Source organism: Dermacentor albipictus, chromosome 2 (genome assembly GCF_038994185.2).
Source record: "Dermacentor albipictus isolate Rhodes 1998 colony chromosome 2, USDA_Dalb.pri_finalv2, whole genome shotgun sequence".
Taxonomy (NCBI): Eukaryota; Metazoa; Arthropoda; class Arachnida; order Ixodida; family Ixodidae; genus Dermacentor; species Dermacentor albipictus.
The window spans coordinates 39,485,797-39,509,388 of NC_091822.1; the positions used below are offsets into that span (position 1 = coordinate 39,485,797).

Here is a 23,592-nt window from a genome sequence, read left to right on the forward strand (position 1 = left end):
ATGTGTCAGCGCTCCTCCAATTTTCAAAAAAGAAAAGAAACACAGGTTGTCTAAATGAAACAGGAATGCTCCACTGCGGCGCCCCTTTAGTACAGTGTTAGGGCGCTATAACACAGGGCCATTCCAAACTTTTCAATTTCAATTCTGCAGTCAGCCTTTCAAAATTGGTCAAAAATTCTTGTACCCCCCCCCCCCCCTTCACCTGCTTGTCACGCGACGTCACGAAAACCGCAATAGCTTTCATCTGATATGAGATGTACACACTGATTATGTAGGATTGGAGCGAACGACAGAAAAATAGTTGTTCCTCATTCGCGCCTTTTTGCCATTATCCCTCGGCTAACAGAAAAGTTTTCGGGCTGCACCCACTTTACCTGCCTGTCCCGCTACGTGACAAAACCGCCAAAGCTCACCGCGTCTAAGGGACGCGCACGCGTTAAAGATGCATTAGTATGCCGAACAAAACTTTATTTGCTTTTGAATAGCCACAGGCTGCCCCGTTTCGAAAGTAAGAAAAGATGTCTGTCGCCGATCACTCAGGCACTGGCTACTAGCACCTGCCGGAGAGCTTGGGTTTATTTGAATACAATGAAACATTTTGCGTGGCCGTGTAAATTCTTGAGCACTTTCGGCACGCTCACGACGTCGCTCTGTCAACTCTTCCTCGCTGAGGGTCCGTTTTAGCGGCATTCTTAACATTCCGTTGCATGCCACCACAAGCTAAATAAGGGAATGCGGACTAATCGCAAACGTCGGCAACACCCTCTTCATCCAGTTAACGGCAATCACTGTACTGGCTCGGCTCAATCGAATCCCTCTCCACTTGAGCGTACTCCTTGCTTCTTGTCAGCGAATTAGATAAGACAATCCGCTCAGTGTAGGCAGTGTTATTCGTTTTTAAAGCAAACAAAAGTGGCCTGCTATAAACGAGGAGTGCGTTTGATTTGTCTGTTCAGACTACCCTATGCAAGTCACCGCCCGATGCTTGCCTCGGCGGTTACTCAAATTTGGCGCATATAGATTGGAATAAAAACATACTTGCATAGTTTCATGTTATAGGGCCCCAGATTACAGGACATTAGGGCACACAAATCAAAGCGTTTTTGCTGCTTCCAGGCAGACTGCTCAATCATCGAGGTAATTTTGTAGACCCGCGGCCATGCACCGAAACGACGGTCACGACAATCGCCTCTCCGTTTTCTCTTGATGCCGAGTCACATGTTCGGTTTGGAACTTAGGGAGTTTTCGAATATAGGGTTCCAAGGTTTGCGTTTCCAACCGGCTACCGCAAGGCGTACGTACTCTGGCGCACGTTTATGTTTGTACAGCTGCCAGTGTGCAAGAGCATAGCGTGCTATCAGAGCCCCACGGGAAGAGAAGGAAATTCTAGAAACAGAACCTGAGGAAGGAACTTGTCATTTAGTACAACACTTGAACATATAACATGTTTAATTTTTTAGCTAAGGGATAATGATCGTCAATAAGGCACAGCTTACTTCAATGAGTTCTCTTTGAGGCCTTTGTAGCCAGAAAAATCCAGATGAGAGTACTCAAGCCGAAATGTTCACGCTTTACTCCCGCTAGGTCTAAAAACCAGAAATGATATTAAAATTATCGTCTCCGTTGAAAAGTATACCGTCAAAAATGTGTTATTTGTGTGAGGCGAGAGGCAGCGATATCCACATGATTGGTTGTGTCTTGAGAACATTACCGGCTACAGAGAAATCAAGTCAGACTTGGTGCTAGCCGAGAGCAGTTGATCCGATTTCTGCCACCATATTTGTTGACACATTCTTCAGGTGCAATCGGGAATGTTTGAAATTTAGGGTTAGTGGTGAGCGCGAACTCAAACCAAGGACTTCGTTGGCATTCAGCTCATGCGCAGTTCCCGTGCGCTTTTTACCATACGCCCACTAAGCATGGGCGAATGTGTAGTAAAACGGTGTACTGTCGAATTATGCAACTGCGCTTTCACGTTGTGCTACTTTAAATCTTTCGCTTTTGCTTTCATTCGTGACCCAATAGCCACCCCTACTAGCTTTTTGCAGAACGAAACATATTGGGTATTTAACAACAGACAGGCGAACTTTTCCACTGAAACCCTTGCGAGTATGTCCCGATAACTTAAATTCGTTTAAAACAATTTTTACGAATAGCGTACTAAAAATGCCTCAATTTGTTCATTAAGAGAGTGAACAATATGACGTAGCTAGCACTCGCACTGCGCATAATGAATTTTTAGGGCACGACTTTAGTTTTACGAACTACCCAGTTCACCACGCGGTTTCTCGTGAAATATCGTTGTTTAGCCATTGACGGAACTGCAAATTAGGTGTCTGCAAGTAACAAATGATTACACGCTGGCATTCATTACAGATTTGCCCATTTTCCAAGAACATCGACAAAAAGAACCAGTGGCTGAAAGAACCGTACATGGTGTACGGCACATACATCCACAATAATACAAAGAGGCACGTCGCCTTTTCCGAGTACTTCACAAGCCTTCGGGAAAAGGTGAGTGCACCGGCGTTGTGCGTAGCTGTAGCTCCTGTCAATGCGTAAGCACTCTAAGCACTCGCCAGCCCGGACGCGCGAAGAATGTAATGCCTTGTATCAGCATAAAAATAGGATATTTGAAAAGTTGCGGCATATAATTGTTATGAAAATGTTAAGTGTAGCTGACTAGAAGCTTTTCAGCGATAATCATCAATTTAAAAGAAAAAAATATAACAAAAAGAGCATACCCATAGAGGACTCCTTAGGGAAGGCATGGGGAAGCTATATATATATATATATATATATATATATATATATATATATATATATATATATATATATTGTCAACTATATTTGGCACAACCATAATGCAGCGGATATACGCCAGTGGGGACGACGCTGAAGTAGCGCAGGTTTTAGGTCAAGCGGGGCAAACGAAGACGTTGTTGTTTACCTTGGACGACTGATAAAGTGCATTTCTTCGTGGTGCTGCTCCACATACTCGTCCATTCCATGTGGTTACACTGGTGGAGGTGCTGGGTATTCTTCATGCTTGGCACCGCTTCGCGGAGCCGACAATCGAACCCGGTATCACCATCGCACATCAAAACACCGGTCCATCGGTTCAGTTGTCGCCTGCTAGGCTTCGCGTCCGAATCAAGTCTCCTGCAAGAAACTTCGAGAAATCGTTTGCCACCTACAAATAACATGGCCACCGCAGCTCCATCGCAAGTAACACTACAGAATTCTATGGTCCCGGAGAGCTTTCATGGTGATGCCGTTGAAGACATCCAAGATTGGCTAGACCAGTTCGAGCGCGTCGCCCAGTACATCCAAAAGACCAGCTCGGTGGACAAACTCTCGAGTGCCTATTTCTGTGTGAAGCACAATGCTCGTACATGGTACGTAAAGCAGGAGAGGAGCTTTGCCATGTGGGACGACATCGGCGCACAGCTGCTGTATACCTTTTCAAGCATCGACAGGAGGGAAAACGCGCAGCGTCTTCTTGAAATGCGCGTTCAAAAACCCAATGAGATTGTTACTATGTTCTCGGAAGATATGGCCTGTATTTTCCGCAGGGCAGACCCAGACATGCCAGAGGAAATAAAGCTTCGACATCTCTTGCGAAGAATGAAGGAGCAACTGTTTGCCGGCCTTGTGAGAAATCCACCGACAGCAGTGGCACAGTTCACAAAAGAGGCTACAGCCATTGAACGGGCCGTGCAGCAACGATACTGCCTGCATGACATGAGCAACTCGGCGGTGAACACTTCCGTACCGGCTGCGAGTAATGACTTGTCTCTGCGTGAAGTTGCCCTAGAGGTGGTGCGAGAAGAACTTCGGCAGCTCGGCTTTGTTGTTGCGCCTACGGAACCGACGCCAGCTCCCCCTTTTTGCTCACCCTTTAGAAAGGATCATCCTCCCGATGATAAAGGCTCGGAAACCAGCGGTAAAGAACGGCGCAGTTTAGTCAGTCCTCATAGTACGGCTTTATACGAAGCACGTGAAAGACCTCGAGTAAATGCAGTCGGCGCTTTGAACAGTGAGAGCTGTCTGGAACGATTTCGTAGTTGACGTCACTGAGGCGACGGAGAACTATATAGGGCCCGAAGTATTTGCGCAGTAGCATTTAAGAGAGCCCATGCTGTCGAATAGGTGTCCAGAACCACACTTTGTAGCCGATGTTGTATGTTACGGCTCTGTGCCGAAGACTGTAGTGTCTGGTGTCACAGTCCTGTTGTTCGTGCATTCGCAGACACGCAAGCTGCCTATTGCCTCTGGTCGGTGTGTTATCTCTTCAACACCCTTCTCGCTGTCGTCAAGTTCATGAGGGAGCATTGCGTCTAATGTTGTTGTAACCTCATGGCCGTATACGAGACTCAAGGGTATCTTGCGAGTGGTCTCTTGACGAGCCGTATTGTACGCGAAAGTGGCATAAGGTAAAACGTCGTCCCAGTTCTTATGCTCTACATATACGTACATGTTTATCATAACAGCCAGTGTCCTATTGATTCGTTCGGTCAGCCCGTTTATTTGAGGGTGATATGCCGTTGTCTTCCGTTGGGCGGTACCACTTAAACATAGAACGATATCTGAAAACTGGGTCATGAACGCAGTACCTCTGTACATGATGACTTCTGCGGGAGTGCCATGCCTTAAAACGATAGATTCTAGAAAAAATCTTGCCTCTTCATCTGCTGTTGCCCGTTGCAGAGCACCTTTCTCGGGGTATGTAGTGAGATAATCCGTGGCGATGATTATCCACAAATTACCAGTAGTAGACGCTGTGAAGGGGCCCAGAAAGTCCATGCCTACTTGTGCAAATGGTGTGCCCAGTACGTCAAGAGGGTGCAGTAGGCCGGCTAGTTTGACGGATGGCGATTTGGGACGTTGGTAATCCACACATGTCTGAACCTAACGTTTAACGACCGCAGTAAGTCTCGGCCAGTAATAATTCGGCCGAATCCGTGCCAATGTGTGAGTGCAGCCCAAGTACCCAGCAGTCGGCTCGTTGTGGCAGGCGTGTAAGATTTCACGTTGAAGCGGTGATGGAACAACAAGTAAGTAGTTGCTGCCGCTAGGCGAGAAGTTCTTCTTGTAGAGGACGTTGCGACGCAAGCAGTATGATGCCACCCGTCTTGAAAAGAGCCTCGGCACGCTGTTGGTTCGTCCTTCGAGGTAATCAATAAGCGGCAGCAATTCAATGTCATCCCGTTGCTGGCGTGAAAGATCGGCAGTATCCACGAGTCCCAGAAAAACCCTGTCGTCATCGCCTTGTGCTTCCGGCTCAACAGGAGACCGAGAAAGGCAGTCGGCGTCTGCGTGCCGTTTTCCCGACTTGTATGTAACAACAAAGTCGAACTCTTGGAGTCGAAGACTCCAGCGTGCGAGCCGACCGGAAGGATCTTTCAAATTAATGAGCCAGCAGAGGGAATGGTGATCGCTAATGACGGTGAAAGACCGACCACGCAACTACGGACGAAATTTCAGAACCCCCCATACCATTGCGAGACGTTCTTTTTCAGTGGTGGAGTAGTTAACCTCGGCTCGGGATAGTGCCGTACTGACGTAAGCAATCACGTTTTCGCTGTCGCCCTGCCATTGTACTAGCACCGCCACCAGATCCACATTACTAGCGTCTGTATGCAATATCATCGCGGCTTACACATTGAAGTGTGCTAATACGGGAGGCGATTGCATGCGTTGCCGAAGCTCATGAAATGCCCGCTGCTAATCTTCGCCCCAAGTAAAAGGCATATATTCTCGGGTGGTCTGTGTTAACGGCCATGCGATGCGCGAGAAATTCGCAATAAATCGCCAATAATATGCACAGAGTCCCAGAAAACGTCGCACGGCCTTTTTGGCTGATAGAATTGGGAAATTAGCGACGGCGGCCATTTTATACGGATCAGGTCGTACTCCTTTGCTACTGACGACGTGACCGAGGAACTGGAGCTCATGAAAACCAAAATGGCACTTCTCAGGCTTCAAATTGAGACCGACAGAGCGTATGACTTCAAAAACAGTTTTCATCCTTCGTAGGTGTTCGTCGAACGTTTCGGAAAAGACAACCACGTCATCCAAGTACACCAGGCATGTTTGCCATTTGAGTCCGGAGAGCACAGTGTCCATTAGACGCTGAAATGTTAGTGACGCCGAACACAAACCGAAAGGAAGTACCTGAAATGCATAATGACCGTCAGGCGTCACAAATGCTGTCTTCTCACGGTCTCTCTCGTCCAATTCGATTTGACAATAACCGCTTTTCAAATCCATTGACCAAAAGTAACAAGTGTTTCTCAACCTATCCAAGAAATCATCAATACCTGGCAGTGGATAAACGTCCTTCCCTGTGACCTGATTGATCTTCCGATAGTCGACGCAGAAGCGCAGGCTACCGTCCCTATTCTGCACTAAAACTACAGGTGTTGCCCAAGGACTATTAGATGGTCGAACAAGGCCATCTTCCAGCATCGCCATCACTAGTTTTTGTATTGCTTCGCGTTCCTTTGGGGCCACACGATAACGGTTTGGTCGGATGGGTCTGGCGTCGACATCAGTAATGATGCGGTGTTTGGTAAGTGAGGTTTGAGCAACTCTTGACGCAGACGAGAAACAGCTCTGGTACTGACTGATGAGCTCAAGAGGACGGTTCCGCTCAACGGCCGTTAACGTCGGATTAACTTTTACACTAGGCGCAGCTGTGTAGACTGCAGAGGCGGACTCCTGCGCTAAGTGGCAGTCTTGCATTTGTGTCACTTCGTGGAAATAGGCGAAAGCAGTGCTTCTAACGATGTGTCGGCGCTCCTTACTAAAATTCGTTAGCAAGAGTTCGGCGCTTCTGTCGATTACATTGATAAGTGCTCTGCCAATGGAGACACCGGAATTCAATGCTAGCGCACTGATGTGTTCAGCTACTCCAGTCCCATTCTACAAGCTGTCACAGTGCACCTGTCGGTGGCAAAACGTAAGTGAGGTTGTTGTTGCTTCTCATGGGTGACATTGTGCGAGCTCATGGCAAATGTGACGCTTCTGTCACGGATGTTAATCGCGGCGCCGTACTCGCGTAGGAAATCCGTACCCAATATAAGTTCTTTACAGCAGTCAGTAACGAAGTCGAGGGTCGCGACGAAGGTTGAACCGGCGATTAAGAGTCGGGCCATGAATTTCCCGACAGGTGTTATCATCTGACTTCCGGCAGTTCTTATGCTTGGCCCGTGCCATGGTGTCTTCACCTTCCTTAGTTTGTCGGCGACCTGTAAGCTTATGATTGAAAAATGTGACCCAGTGTCAACCAGAGCGGCTTCTTCGTAGCCGTTAATGCGAACGATGAGCTCAGCGCTGACGATGTCAGTTACGTCTTTCCTACTTTTATCGGTCGTGTTTGTTCTATTCGTCGTATTTGTCATTGTACTGGGCGTCTTTTTCGTCATCGTAGTCTTCACGTCGTTAGAGTATTGGCATAGTTAGAGTATTGGCATAGAACGACAGAATGCTGAGCTAGTTGGTAAGGATTCGTTAGGCGTTCGTTTTGTCCACTTCTCGACCCTTGTGTTCTGTCTGCACGCCTCACCTCTTTTTTGCATAACGAGTATTGGCAACCTCACCCGGAGGTTGCTGCGGCTAGTTTCCCCGTCAAGGGCTAAGGGATCTGCCCCTAATGACGTATTCAAAACTGCGACGAGTCGGCGCATTGTAGCGCGCAGGAGATGGAGAAGGAGAACGTGGTCGTGGCGTCGTCGTATTTTGTGGCTGACTGTTTACAAGAGCGTCCTTGCAAGCGCATCGGCCGTCGCACGGAGAACAAGCATAGTTGGCAGGAAAGCTTGGATGTTGAGCGGCGCGATAGTTGTTCCATTTGTGGCAAACTCTATAGACGTGTCCAGCTGCGCCGCAATGGTAGCACAATGATCGATGGTCGACGGCGCGCCACAAATCGGTTTTCCGACGCTGGTAGTTCGGCGGTAATTCTCCATGGAGCCAATGAGTAGCGTGCCCATTTCAAAAATGCAGCATTGTTTGTGCTGGCATGACCGGCAGTGTCGGTAGAGTCGATGAGGGTGACGATGTCGGCTCTGTTTGTGGCGTAGGTGGTGTTGTAGTTCTGGGTGTCAACGGCATTGAAGTTGCCTTGAGTGCACGGCGAACAGCCTCCGCATAAGTGAGGCACCGCGGAACGTTCCCACAGTCTGGCGCTCAAAAAGCTTGCCGGACTTCCTCCTGGACCCGATCAGCAACAAAAGATAACGCTGGCGTCGGTTCTGTAGGCGCAACAACAAAGCCAAGCTGCCGAAACTCTTTTCACACCACCTCTCGGACAACTTCATGCAGAGACATGTCGTTACTCGCAGCCAGTACGGAAGTGTTCGCCGCCGAGTTCCTCATGTCATGCTGGCGGTATCGTTGCTACAGGGCCCGTTCAATGTCTTTAGCCTCTTCTGTGAACTGTGCCATTGTTGTCAGTGGATTTCTCACAAGGCCGGCAAACAGCTGCTCCTTCACTCCTGCAAGAGATATCGCAGCTTTCTTTCCTCTGGCATGTCTGAGTCTGCCCTACGGAAAAGACGGGCCATGTCTTCCGAGAACATAGTAACACTCTCATTGGGTTTTTGAACGCGGATTTCAAGGAGACGCTGCGTGTTTTCTCTCCTGTCTCCAGCAGCTGTGCGCGGAAGTAGTCCCACATGGCAAAGCTGCTCTCCCGGTTGACGTACCACGTACCAGCATCGTCCTTCAAATAGAAATAGACACTCGAGAGTTAGTCCGCCGAGCTGGTCTTATAGTTATACTGGGCGACGCGCTCGAACTCGTCTAGCCAATCTTGGACGTCTTCAAAAGCATCACCATGCATGAAAGCTCTCCGGGAACATAGCATCCTGTAGTGTTCCTTGCGATGGAGCTGCGGTGGCCATGTTATTTGTAGGAGGCAAACGATTTATCGAAGTTTCTTGCAGGAGACTGGACTAGGGCGCTAAGCCTAGCAGGCGACGAGTGAACCGGTGGACCGCTGTTTCGATGCGCTATGGTGATTCCCGGTTCGATCGTCAGCTCCGCGAAGCGGTGCCAATCATGTAGAACACCCAGCACTTCCACCAGTGTAACGACGTGGGATCAATGAATATGCGGAGCAGCGCCATGAAGAAATACACTTTATCAATCGTCCAAGGGAAACAACAATGTCTTCGTTTTCCCCGCTTGACCTAAAAACCCGCGCTACTTCAGCGTCCTCCCCACTGGCGTATACCCGCTGCATTATGGTGGTGCCAAATAAAGTTCATTCATTCAAATAACTTCCTTCAGTGCCCTGCGATTTGGTGGGGTGCGCCTGGAGCCCGCCTAGGTTTCAGTCAAGGGTTGCTGGCTCTCGGCAGCTTCCTCGGCTTGCTGGACGGCCCAGAGTAGGTGCTGCAAGTCCAAGCTGATCAACGCAGACTCCCAGCGCGCGCGAAGGCTGTCTCTGTTTGAGGCTGCATCACCCTTACCCTCTATTACAGCCGTGCATTCTCATAGGATATGCTCCAGGGTGGCTCTATACTTGCTATATCTGCACTTGTCTGTTGGGTATAAATCTGGGTGTATTAGGTGCACCCAGATTTATTAGGTGCACCCAGGTGTATTAGGGTCTGGTCTGTAACTGCCATCATTATACAGACTGTTTTTTTTTCTGAAATTTGGGTGCGGCGGCGGGAATGTACGCCTGTGCAGTCTATGGTTTAGTGTAATTTCGTGAAATCTGGTCATTCGATCTTCCCACTCCCACTCATCGGTAGTGGGTGAGGCGGGGTTAACCGAGGCTCGGTCCTAAGTCTCGAGCCGTGCAGTGCGCCTCCTCATTGCTACCGTCTGGTAGTGTGTGAGCGGGTGGCCAGATGAGATCGACACTTTTGTCGCGATTATTAGCAAATTTTAGGAGCCATAGTGCCTCTGGAGAGATTCGACCGTTGGCAAAGTTTCGTGAGGCGGTCTGGGAATCACTGATGATTACACCCGCTGGTGTTTGTGCTATGGCAAGGGCAATAGCTAATTCCTCTGTGGTTTCTGCATGTAGCGTGTTTATTGTAGCACTCGTCATGCATTTTCCCTCGTAATTTATCACCACTGCTGTGTAGGCTTGTGTCTGCACCTAGCTGCGTCTACAAATGTGGTATCTTTGGTGTTACTGAATTTCTTGTGTATATTGCGTGCTCTGCTTTCCCGCCTTCCCTGATTATGCGTAGGATGCATATTCTTGGGTATTCGAGGGATGGTTATCATGTCTCCGATTTGTCTGGGCGTATCTACTTTGACGCCATCTTGGTTATGATACCTTATACCTAGGCGATCCAACATTTGCCTGCACATCTCTGCCGTAATAAAAAAAAATACATTGTCCAGCATGGCCGCCAGCTAGGTCTCAGTGACTGTGATCGCTCATCAGTTCTTCTTGCGTCAGTCACTCCTTACCGTCTATGCCATCGGCCCCGTTGAAGCTTCCTGGGTCTCGAAGGTCAGATAATATAATCGTGGCCCGCAGTGTAGAAGGAGGTTCACGTTGGTTTGCAATGGTGGTCGCACCGCAGCGCCGACCGCTTCGCAACTCCGTCTTCTGGCGGGAATGCCCTGCATCTCAATCAATGTGTTACGGGGCGTCAAGTAGATCAAAGCGAAACACGATTTATAATAAACAGAGTCTAGTTAAAGAGATGATGAATATCGCTGAACATCCGCAATGTCGCGGCGATCGTCATCTTTTCGTAAGTCAAAGGAGGTGGTTCGCAACAATAATAAAAGCGTCTTGCAGCCGTCTTTACGTAGCATTGTCGGAAGTCTGGTAACCGTTGTAAAGTATGTTAAAGCACCGTCCGAAAGAAAATATATATTACGTCTTGCAAGACGTCTCCCAGTCGTTGAAAGAACGGTTTGTAGCACCCACATCGGCTACCATGCCAGGGGGCGCTCATAGCAAGAACAAGGACGTAAATAAAGAAGGTACTGAGGGGCGTAGGCTCCAGTATCAGATCTGCAGCCTACGCGTAGGTGGGCGCTCCTTTGGGGCTCTACTGTGGTGACCTAGGACTAACACATGACCAAACCTAGCATCAATGCTGTACATCAAGCCCTCGCCGAGTCAAGTCGCCGAGTCAAGCCCTCGCCTCCCCTATGTCGCAGAAGCATGATTTCAGCTGCCAATCCTTTGCACGCAGTAACCCCGCTGTGGTTTCCGCAGGTCGAGGCGCAATTTTCCTTGCGCCAGATCACTTCGCATATGACGCAATTCTACAAAGTGATCCCGTCGCTATCACCAGAAGTAGTCACGACCTCACCGTCGCCCTCACCCAACCTTTAGGTGAAACCCATATGAACACCTCAGCGCAAAGATCCTGACGCCTACAGTACTTTCCGAACACACTCGCCTGCAACAGCTCTTAACCAACGAAGATCTGGGTGATAGACACCGCTCCCAAATACTACACCGTAAGGACAGCTCTTCGGTAAAGACAACGTCAACACCCACAGCGGTCTGCTGAAGGAATTCTTCCTGGAAAATTCCGCAGTGGGCTGGTTAGTCCGACATAATTAACATTGTTGCGCGAACAGACGAAGGACAGGAGAGTCCTGCCTCTTCGTCTCTTAGCGCAACAGTGTTAATTAGGTCGAAATTTTAATGGAGCGACTTCCGCAACCTATTTGCTTCGGTCTTGCTGTCGCTGGTGAAGCGGTGGTAGACCGCCTGGCTGAGCTCGCAGATAGGATCAACAAGGCTGCCGCTCCTTCGGTTTCTATCGCCACGACTACACCTGAGCTCTCCGCAGTCGCCTAGCTCGATGCACGCATTGAATGCCTCACGGCCGCCATTGCCTCCCTTCACGAGCCCAGGTGACGCCAGCGCTCTTCGAGTCCGTGTGCTTGGTTTTATTCTCGCGACACGCAAGCAATGACCCCTAAATTTCAGTGGATCTTCTGGTAGTACCTGCGTTTTGAACATCGGTCTAGAAAGCTCACAGCACCTTGTACCTGGTCGGGAAATGACTAGAGTTATCACTGAGTGACGCACATGACCAGTCCCCTCGAGGAGGCCATCTGTTCACAATTACGGACAAGATTTCGGGCTTATGTATCCTAACAGACACGGGCACCCAGGTTAGTATAGGGCCCATTCGGAGAGGATCGCCATTCGAAGCCTTGTGGACGGCCTCTCCGCGCCACTAACTGTGATTCGTTCACTTGCCATCGACCTCGGGTTACGACGCAAACTCCGCTGCATTTTCATCATCGCTGACATGGCCCATCCCAGCGTCAGTTCGAATTTAAGCTTTCTACAAAATTGACGTGAGTATGCGACGCGCACGGTTCATTGGTGGCACTACTCTTCTGTCAATCATTGGACTTCTGTGGAGAGTAGACTGCCCCACAGGCACTCAAACACTTGAGCCGACAAGTCCAGGGAATCTTGGCTGAGTTCCCAATGGTCACAAAATATTGCAATATGAAGAAATCTCCTAAGCACACGTTACTCGCCACACCGTCACACGTGGTCCCACAGTTTCTTCACGTCCTCATTGCTTGTTCGGCGATTGTCTGGCCGTCGATAAGCGCGAGTTGGAGCACGAGTTGTAACTCCGCATTGTCCGTCCTTCATCCAGCGCTTGGGCTTCGCCACTGCACTTAGTACCAAAGAAGGAAACGAATGATGGACGTCCGTGTCGAGACTACCATGCTCACAAATTCAAAATTTCACATCTACTCTGGATTGGTGCAATGTCTTCAACAAAGGAGTTCTGGTTAAGGCGTACCATCAGATACTACTTGAGCCCAACGAAACACGTGAAACTGCCATTACCACACCCTTCGGCTTATTCTAGTTTGTGAACATGTTTTTGATTGCGCAACGTCGGACGAACATTCCAGCGCTTTGTTGCTTTGGTGACACGGAGCTTGCCTGCAGTCTTCGCGTACATCATTGACATGCTAACCGCTAGCTGCACACCGCAAGACAACGAAACGAGGGCGACTTCTGGGAATTTTACATGTGCAAAACTATGAACTCGTCGTGACCCACATAGATGCCTTTTTGGAACCTCTGAGCTAGATATCGTGGGCCATCATGTTTCGGCACTCGGCATCCTTCCTTTGCTATTCCACATTGACGCTGTCAGGAATTTCACGGTACCCAACACATCTCGTCAGCTTCGCGACATCTTGGGCCCCGTCAGTTTCTCGCGCCGTTTTATTCCACACTGCGCAGCCTTACTAAGAGCTCACAGCCGACAGCCCATCAGTAATTGTGTCCCACCAATGTTTCGTCCCGCACTGCCGAATTATTCTCGAAAACATGGAAGGATCATCTTGACCTCCGAACGAGAGACTTCGTCGACAACTGAATAAATACAAACAGCACGGTGCGTTTCTACATCCCTAAATTTATCGCGCCGATTGCAATAGATGGATCCCGATCATCGATTATACCGCGTTATCTGCAACATGAGGTGTTGAAAGCCTTTTGCGATTAGCCAACGGCTGGTCGTCTAGGCCACCACAAGACTTACGACAAAATGCGAAGTCCCTGCTTCTGGCCTCGCGTCTCTTCGGCCGTTGCGAAGTACGTTGGGGTCTACGTTCATTGTTAAAGCCGCAATAGACCGACAGCAGCTTCTTCTGGATTTTTGCAACTTCTTACTTGTCCCGATTCGCCTTTCCAGGTCATTGGAATATACTTGTACAGTCCTCTTCTCACGACTTAAAATGACAATTGTTGGATTGTGACGGCCATTGAGCACCTAACCAGCGACGCGGACACAGCCTCTCTATACAATCGGGGTCTGACACTGAAGCCACCGATTTCTTTAGATGAAACAGTTTTTTTACACAACGGATTTCCCCGAGCTCTCCTCAGCGACCTAGGCAAACCTTCCTCTATTCTATCCTTGACGAAGATCTGCGCGCCTCAAACACCAGTCACAAGAAGACTTCAAGCTACCATCCGCACATCAACAGCTTGACGGAGCGCTTTCATCGTATCCTGTCAGACATGATTGCAATGTACATCCACCCCGACCACACGAACTGGGATGCAATCGTGGTGTTCGTGACATTCGCTTGTAACACGGCTACGCAGCGTACCACCAGCTCTTCTCTATTTTTCCTCATCCATGGCCACTCGCCCAGTTTCGTTCTGGGTGTATCGCTTCTGGCGACTCTTTAACCTCCAGCAGCTCCTTTCTGAGAACAATTTTTGTCTCGCCTCGTGGGCTGCTATGACCTCGTCCGCCTTAACACCAGTTTCTGCCAACACAACGGGAAGATTGGATATAACTCGACGCACCATGCTGGCACTTATTCTCCTGGCGAGGAAGTTCTTCTTTACACTCCTGTACGCGTTCCTGGCTTATGCGAAAAATTTATCACTCGATTTATTAAACCTTACACGGTCATTGAGCAGAAAGCTCCTTCTAATTACCGCGTCTCGCCCCTAAAAACGTCATCCAATTATCTTTGCCGCGGGACAGAGATAGTGCGTGTCTCTTGTCTGAAACGATATACTCTGCACATTTTATAATACTTCCGCGCGGCCACGTGGCCTCTCCACAGCAACAACGAACAACTGGGAAAGCAATACATGTTCACTTTCTTCTTCATAATATCGTCATATCATCGTGCACTGTACGCCTTCCTCATCTGTATGCATCATCATCGGCTGCGCAGCTTCATCTTCGTCTGGCAGTACGAGCTCAGCTGGAATAAAGCGGTTCCTAATGCGATTTACAAACCTTGTGCATTTTCTTGAGTAAAACTCGTTTTTCACCACAGCTCAAGGTGGTTTTCGCAAAACCTTCTCATCAGAAGCCCAACTACGGTCTTTTACTCGCAGATTGCGTTGCATTTTAGATCGTGCTTCGTGTATGGAGTGTGTTTTGTTAGATTTTAGCAAGGCGTTCGATTAGGTTCGCGAGAAGCTGCTGGTTTTCAAGCTAAGTGTTCGAAACCTTGGCTCTAACCCTCTGACACGGAATATAGTGTCTTTTTACTTACCGTATCACTTTATTACTGCGAATAATTATGACTCATCAGTGACAAATGTTCACTTTGATGTGCCTCAGGCATCAGTACCAGGGCCCCTACTTTTCGTGACTTATATAACGACCTACCGTCTTCGTCGACGTCTCAATTTATTTGTTTGCCGATGATTGCGTGATACATTGTCGACTAATTACTAACGACAGCACTAGTGTGCTTCGATTTGGCTTAACTGTGTTATTGATTGCTGCAACACCTGGGTAATGAAGCTCAATATTATGAAATGTAAAGTTATGGGTGTGCACAGGAACACCAGCAGGCTTCCTACTTGCCAACGGAACAAATTTGCCCGAGAACGCGCTTATACAAATATTTAAGTATTATTATACTGCAAATATAACTCGTAGTTTTCAGATTCCGTAAATAATAAATAAAGCTAATATAACGCCCGGTTACGTACGTCACTATTTTTACAAGGCACCTTCAGCTATAATATTGATACTTGCAAACCCTATATTAGATTACCCTGCAGCTTTATGGGACCTATACCATAAAACCATATGTTTTTCAATCGAGCTTCTTTAAAATAATTCAGCCTGGTGCATGTTTTCGAATTAAAATTGTAGCCCAAGCATGACATCAATAAAAGGCAATTTATGCCTTCCATCCCTTGCATATCGTGGAACAATAGCACGTTCGATTCTGGTTCCCCAATGTTATCACCATTCCTCCTTTCACAGAAACATAATTTTGAGTGTCATTACCTGTCTAGCCGCATCGATCATCTCCATGAAGTTCGAATTCAAACAGGTCGCACTGACACTTTCAGTCATGTCTTTTTCCCAGATCTCCACAGCAATGAAACTCCCTTCTCGGTGATATTACCGCTATTGTCGATAACAAAGGTTGCCGCAATGCATTAGCTCACATTGTAGAATTAAAAATTATAGTTAGGCCATTTCATTTACTTTTCGCACTATTAATGCAGACAATAACTAATATTGCTAATTATTTGCAACTAAGTATGCAAAACTAAGTGCTCTTTTTCGAAAGATTTGTCCGAAAGTTTGTTTTTCACGCATGTTTATTCTACGCGACATGGCTTCTTCATATTTTTCTTGTCGCACGTGGCTATTTGTGCCACGCATGCACGGCTTTTTACCTTTGTCAAGTTGACCAGTGTTTTTAATCTCTGTCTTCAAAAATAAACTTTTAGTTGCGTGGAGACATTGAATACTTAGGAATCACTAATTTAGTTTATCACTATACTTGTTTAATTTTTGTATTTCATTGTTATGCTTCGCGTTCTACCACTCCTCTTTATGGTGGCCTCGGGCCGTCAAGGAAACATAAAAATTTTTAAAAATATTGTTACGTAGGAATATTGTTACGTATTGTTACACTCGATACGGACGGCGATGAATAGGAGGGGCATCGCCGGTATTAATGCGATGTTTGACAGCTGTAGTTTGGGCCAAAGGACGATCGTTAAAGTCAAAAATATCGTGGTAGGAAAATAGAACGCGGTAGAGTTCACGAGCGTGCTCGGAGGGCAAGTCGGGGGCAATCATTTTCCGTAAGTCAGCGATGGTACAATTTGTCGACCCCGATGGTAGAGGAGTATCGGATGAAGTGTCGTCTACTGCAATGGATGCTACTGAGTGAACCTCGAATGAACAAAGCTGGGCCAAAGACATCCCACGTGGCCGCACTTGTGTCGTCAAGCCAAAGTTGACCACTGGCAGGCAGACGCAATTCGCCGTAATAGATAAAACTGTATGGGGTACTGTGATCCCGTGTGTAAGGAGGACGTCTTGCATAGGAGCCGCGATGTAGTGACCGTCGGGGACTGGTGGGGATGACACTAGGTCAACGTAGGTCAGTGCCGAAGGTGGCAAGCGAACGAAGTCGGCGGAACTGAGGCGACTGGGGTGGGGTTCAGCAGGATCCAGAACAGGCAGGTCAAGGCGGAGAGTACTGGCGGAACAGTCGATGAGAGCAGAATGTGCGGACAGGAAGTCTAAGCCGAGGATGATGTCGTGGGGACAGTGGGCGATGACAGTGAATAGCACGATTGTTGAGCGATCGGCGAAGGAGACGCGGGCGGTACACATACCAATTACGGGGGCTGTTCCGCCATCGGCGACACGGACAACAGGCGTCGTGGCGGGCGTGATAATTTTCTTGAGTCGGTTACGAAGGTCAGCGCTCATTACGGACAAATGCGCTCCAGTGTCTATGAGAGCAGACACAGAAACACCGTCGACTTGCGCGTCAAGAAGGTTCAGATGAGTGGGCAAAGTCAGTAGAGGATTTGGCGGCGTAGGGAGCAATGCAGCGTCACCTCGAGGCGCTGCATCGTCTAGTTTTCCGGCTGGGAGCGGCGTCCGAAGGGAGTCGGCGACTAGGAGCGACGGGGCTGGGGAGAGCGAGATTGTCATTGTTGGGGCGAAGGCGAACGAGAATAGGGGCGGTTCGTTGCAGGAGAATCAGTGGCGGCATTATCGGAGCGTGCGGCATAGGGACGAGAAGGGCCACCTGAGGGGCGAGAGTAGGCAGTATAAGTAGACCGGATCGGGGAACTCCAGCGACTACGACAGTACCGAGAAATGTGCCCGATTCGATGGCAGTGGAAACAAATAGGCTTGTCGTCAGCAGTGCGCCATTCAGATGGGTTGCGGAAACGTGGTGGGCAAGAAGATGCGGGACGGGGCGAAATCGAAGAAGCCGGGCGGGTATCAGGGCGATGGGCCGAGCAGATGGTGTGAAGACCCATGTTTTCAAACTCCTGGCGGACAACTGCCTGGATCAGTGAGACCGTGACTGCAGATATGTTGGTGGGACTGGAGTCGAAGGCAGCCGGATAGGCGGCCTCGATCTCACGCCGGACGATCCTGGTAACATCGGCAGTGTTGTTGGGACGAGGAGCGTCGGCACAGGAAGATGTCGCTGGGGTGTTGGGCAGACGGGCAAACTGCTGGTCAATACGTCGGCTTTTCGCGAGTTCCAGGCGCCGGCACTCTTTTATAACAGCGTCCACCGTGGCTACGTTGTTGCAAACGAGCAAGTTGAAGGCGTCATCGGCAATGCCTTTGAGGATGTGGGAAACCTTGTCTGACTCAGTCATGTGGGTGTCAACTTTGCGGCACAGAGCCAAGACGTCCTGAATGTACGTGACATAGGGCTCTGTTGACGTCTGCACACGGCCGGAAAGCGCCTTCTGCGCGGCAAGTTGTTGACCGTAGGGGTTGCCGAACAAGTCTCGAAGCTGTGTCTTAAGTGAATCCCAACTGGTGAGCTCATCTTCGTGCGTGCCATACCAAACTCGAGGTGTGCCACCGAGGTAAAAGACTACGTTGGCGAGCATAATAGTAGGGTCCCACCGGTTATTGCGACTGACGTGTTCATACAGGCTGATCCAGTCATCGACGTCTTCCCCATCTTGGCCCGAGAATACGCCAGGATCACGGGGAGCGGGGAGAGTGATGTAGGTCGGCGAAGTGGCAGCAGGTGTCGGAGCCGGCGGAGTCGGGTGGTCGTCACCGGGAGCCATGAAGGAAGGCTCGACGTACCGTCCACTGCGAAGATACGTGACGAGGTACAGGGAACGTCCACCTCCACCAGATATGTTACGTAGGAAGACGCAGACGAAAAGCTATGTACAAATATATTTACAAAGAAAATACGCTGCGCTTGGCCAAGAGGCAACAGCCCGCGCAAGCTTCTAACCGTCGTCGTCGTCTTCACACTGCTGGCCTTTCCTGATCGCACATATTGTGCCGTAGCAATATTGCAGTGAAGTTTTAATGTGATGAAATAATGTTGGCTCCCCCGTAAACTTAATAGTAAACAGGATTTATTGCATTGAACTGATAGAAGACCCCCTAAATACTGAGGAAGCCTTGTTCGCAAGCGTAACTGCAACTAGGCATCTTGCGTGTGGTGACGGAGTGGTGTGATCACTGCAATTCAGTGTTTTTCTGTAGGCTGGATATCAAGCACCCGAGATACTGCCATGAAATGCAGTTACATTCTTGGCGATAACAAAAGCCTTGACAGTAAAGGCTAATCTCATGTTTAGAGGCTGTCATGTCCTCCGAAAGTATGCCAAAACATTACCGCCCCTTCCAGCCCATGAAGATGGTCGAACAGCGAAGCTGTGGTAAAAAAAGCTAGTGTTACACCGTGCAAGTCAAACTTCGCAAGCAGTCTATATTGTAAATCTTTTATTTCGCCATTCCTTTGGCTCATTTTCGCCTTTGCGTGCTTCGCGTGGTGAGCATGCTTTAGGGGTGCTGCCGTTTAAACTCGGCATCTCTGGCGCGCAGCTCCGGATCGGCCCTAGGACCACGAGCCCGCTGGCGTTCGTGCTAAGCGGCTGCCTCCTCAGGATTACGCACTACTCGTGGTCTTCCCGCAGTTGTAGCTGGGATGAAATGGGCGGAACCAGTAATCCAAAGATTCATATATTGGGCGCTAGGCCCACCACTCTAGATGCGGACACTACAATAGTTTTAATGATTGGTGTGACGTTGTACGTGGCGGCCGGCATGGCACTGCTGGGAAGCCACGCGCTGCTATTATCGCGTTTGAATCTCTGGGCACTGTTCGTTAGCCCCAAACTGCCAGCATAACATTTGTTTCTTTCGTGGCAGGGTCGAATCAATCGTCGATGAATTCGATGCCCATTTGGCTCAATCGCAGAAAATCCACCGTTTCACAACTATGTAAGATTCGCGTATGAGACAGCATTCGCCAATGGGTCACTCCAATCACTTTCCCCCTATTCGGCTGTTCTTTCCCTTTCACACTAGGTCACGTGGCCCCTTTTTAGCGGTGTCAGACAACCACGGCAATGGTCTGCATAAACATCTTCGCTGGAAATAAGTTGCTTGCCTATAGGCAAGCGACATTTTCAGTTTTGACATCATGCACATTCTGTTTTAAGGGCTTTTGAAATTGCATCGTTTGTTGATGCAAATGCAGTCGAAGATTCCACATGGTATATATATACGATGGCGTCGAAACATTTCTTTTGGAGCCTGTCCCTCACATGCCCCAGTGCATGCTGCAACTTGCGAGTGCAAACGTGGGCCTAGCTGAATTCATTGGTTTTCAAAAGATGTGCGAAGGCCTCAACAGTGGGACATAATGAACAGATCAACTCAAGGACGCGCGGCCAAGTGAGACTATTGGCCTTCGTGGACGAGGTTCTATGCAAGGAATGAAAGTTTGGGGGTATCCGCACTCGGGAAATTCGCTGCGTACTATGGTGTCCTGATTAGACCAAATTTTAGCGGTCATATCTCTTACAGCCATCTGCATAGACTAAGCCCGAGAGAGCACAACCCGAAGTTTTTATCCCTTCCATAGAATATTGTTTCGGGAGTCCTGTCACCTCGCAATGCCACGCGCTCTCAAGGTCACGCCACCATTTGCTATCTCACTTAACTGAGTGATGCCTAGCCACAAGTTATGAAAAACTACGAAGTTATGTAGCCCAGACTTGCATCCCTCTTTGCACTATGGACTGGAAGGTGTGAAGATGCAGAAGAAGAAGACGCTGCCAGGAATTCTATAAAATTTACGCTGTGCGAATGGCGACTATTTTACAGGGGCGAAAACATTACTTTTGAAAGCGCTTGAGACAACGTTTGTATGATGTCAAAGAGATGAATTAAAATTGAATTAGAAGCGAAAAATGAAGATTGTGTTTCAAATGCCCTCATGAACATCATCTTTGGAGACAGCCACATTCAACAGCTTGCCAATTCCGTGAACAGTATTACCGAAGTCCTCATCAGCAAGCTTCGGTATTCTCTTAATCTAAACGTTACATTTGCGAGAGTATTGTTCGGATGCATTGATTCTATGCTCTTGTTAGGAAAAATTGTTTTTTTCAAATTTGGACACTCGGTTGCTAGCTTTCTATTGACGCTCCTAAGAGACATGTTATCTCCCACAACATTGGAAATATCTCCCCTTATTTTCTCAACTTCATCATTGGAAAAGCTCACACCATGTATTAGGTCTCTTAGTTCCTGTATTTGTTTTCCCTCAATTGCAGATTTGAATCAAAGCATCTTCTTGCACATCCCTTCTCGAAACACTCCTAATTCGCTCATGACTACAAAAATCTGTCACACACGAGAGCTCCACTTTGGCAACATAGAGGCAGCTATCCCAATTATTCTCGTGTAGAAACCAGAGGGCTGCTAACCTGCAATGAACGCAACGCGGCTTGTGATGGACGCTGTCGCTGCCGTCTTTGCTATCAAATCTGATGGTTAAAGTATAATGGATTAGGAATTAATCACATGGCGATAATACTGTATTTTTCTAGTCGACTGAATACCTCACTACGCATTTGTAGTGCAGCTCAATTTGCCGACTCAGCCAGAAGAGGAAAACGCTTGCGAGGAGGCTGAACCGGAATCGTGATAAAAACTCCGGATGTAACCAGTGGGTTAGTGGCGTTTTTTTCCTGATTAAACAGTGTCAGAAGTGGCACCATGTGTGTCTGAATGTTCCTTCTTCGTCCACCGTTGCTGTCGCGCCTTCACTTCAGATCATCCGGCTGCAACATCCTGCGGGAAGACGGCCAGCTACAAACCCACATGACTGCGCGCGATCTTCTGCGACAAGATATATAACTGCGTATCCATGTGCCTGAAACTAACGTTCACACTAAATATTGCGCAACTGCTCTACGAAAGCACATGCCTTCTGTTACCCGCCGCTGTAGCTTATTCGCTGAGCACTGCGCTGCTCAGCTCGAGGTTGCGTCTGCGATGGGAGTGAGATGTAAAAACGCTCGTGTACTTGCATTGAAGTGCATGTGAGAAACCGCAGTGGTTACAAACGAGTCCGTAGTCTCTATGAACAGTGTTCCTGAGAATTAGATCGGGCTTTCGGCCCCTAATACTAATGAATTTATTTTTCACATTTAACATTTTCTGAATTACCAAGGTTATAGGCCTTGGGTCATGTGTGTAAGCTCACATACGCTTTGTCACTCAAGCTTAGTGCTACTTTTTACGTTTGCGTTGTGCATTATCTCCGTCAAATACGTACAGACGCTATGACTCGAAAGACTCCGCAACTCTATTTGTGCGGCTAATGAGAACGTGCGCCTTCCAGGATGGGAAAATGAGACACCGAAGGAAAGGAGGTGCATTTAAGTGTTATTCAAGTGCAGCTTCTGCGGCTGTTTAGGCTGTTAAGCATCTAACAATCGTTTACAGGAGAGGAAAGCACCGAAACATATGTTCTGTACTTTCATTCAAATGAGTATCAGCACATAAACCTCCTAAAGGTTTCCGCAAAGTGTTTTCTGGCCTTGTTAGCAACAAGAATAGTTTGACAAGACGTGTTTTAGCCATCTTTGTTAGTTGCAGATATTTTGCCCTATTTGTCTTGTGCAAGACGGCTTCAGAACGCCTTTCCTCAGAGGCACAGGAAGAGTCGGGCAGGGTTGATGAACGCATTAGGTTGTGCGGCTCTCAGGAGATGTGTCTCTGAGGTAGTTGGCTTCGGATATCGCTAAGTTATTCTTAGAACCAAGTGGCGAAGTTGAGCGCAAATTTGTGTCGGTGTATTTTTGAAAACGGGCGTGTTTATTTAGTGAATTATGTGCTCTTGGTGGCGAATGATAGACTCAACCTAGAAATCTGCATTCGTACGCAGTACACCAAAGCCCGTCGGATATTTGGATCGCTCCATCACCGATCTGCGTTGCTGATGTTCAACGTCCACCTGGGGGACGTCAGGAAGAAATGCAGCATCGAAGCTTTCAGCGCCATTAAATGGATCTGCCATGACTTCTTAGGCCAGCAAAGTTGTGGCTGAAACGCCTTCCCACCGTCTCTGCGCTGCACCTACACTCTAATCTTAGTAACCTTTAAGTAAACCTATAAACATGAGTAACGAATAAAATAACGGTTACATCGTCCGTCCTTTTGATGTTTTCATGCCAAGCTGCTGATGCTCATGCTGATGCTCATGCCAAGGGTTATAATGACGAGACTGAGTTAGACGGGAGCTTTTTATTAGTTACATTGATCTTCTGCCAGCATGTAACCTCTATATTGTAAATTATATAATTTTTAGCAACCTTTAACCAAGACCTCACGGAAACATTGTATAGGGAGTGGAAGTTCGCAATTTACACATTAACAAAGCGCAGGATAAGTTACCTGCATGCGGACATGGTTGATTCACTTGATAAGCACGTGTACGGGTGTTCAGTCGAAAATTTTTACTGAGAGAAAATTACTCATTGAGCCGGCAGAGCCACATGTCGGAAGTAGGCCTCTGGAAAAGAACGTTCTGCAAAAATAATGACGATTTTTGCCGGAAGTACAACCATCGACTGAGCAAGTATTATATACAATTAGAGATTTTCACGCACCCTACGTGTGTCCTGCAGAAAGCTATCTCGTTGCTGCCGCATGCCGCTGCGGACACATACTGCCGCAAGTGTTATTGTTGTTGTTTCTTATGGGTCTCACACTCATGGATTGGAGAGCCCTTTTGACATACGTTTAGTTTGTAACGTGACAAAATAATGGTCCTCTGGCACTTCTGCCTTCTTCATGAGGC

The 23,592-nt window shown here is 48.2% G+C and overlaps 1 protein-coding gene across 1 annotated transcript in view; it reads left to right on the plus strand.

Moving 5' to 3' along the window:
• Positions 1-22,924, plus strand: part of LOC135918258 (uncharacterized) — a 260,320-nt gene extending 237,396 nt beyond the window's left edge. Inside the window, exons 14-15 of the mRNA XM_070533556.1 lie at positions 2,377-2,514; positions 22,678-22,924. Of these exons, the coding sequence (XP_070389657.1) occupies positions 2,377-2,514; positions 22,678-22,839 (300 nt within the window). The 3' untranslated portion in view covers positions 22,840-22,924. The remainder of the gene's footprint in view (positions 1-2,376; positions 2,515-22,677) is intronic.
• The last annotated feature ends 668 nt before the right edge of the window (positions 22,925-23,592 follow it).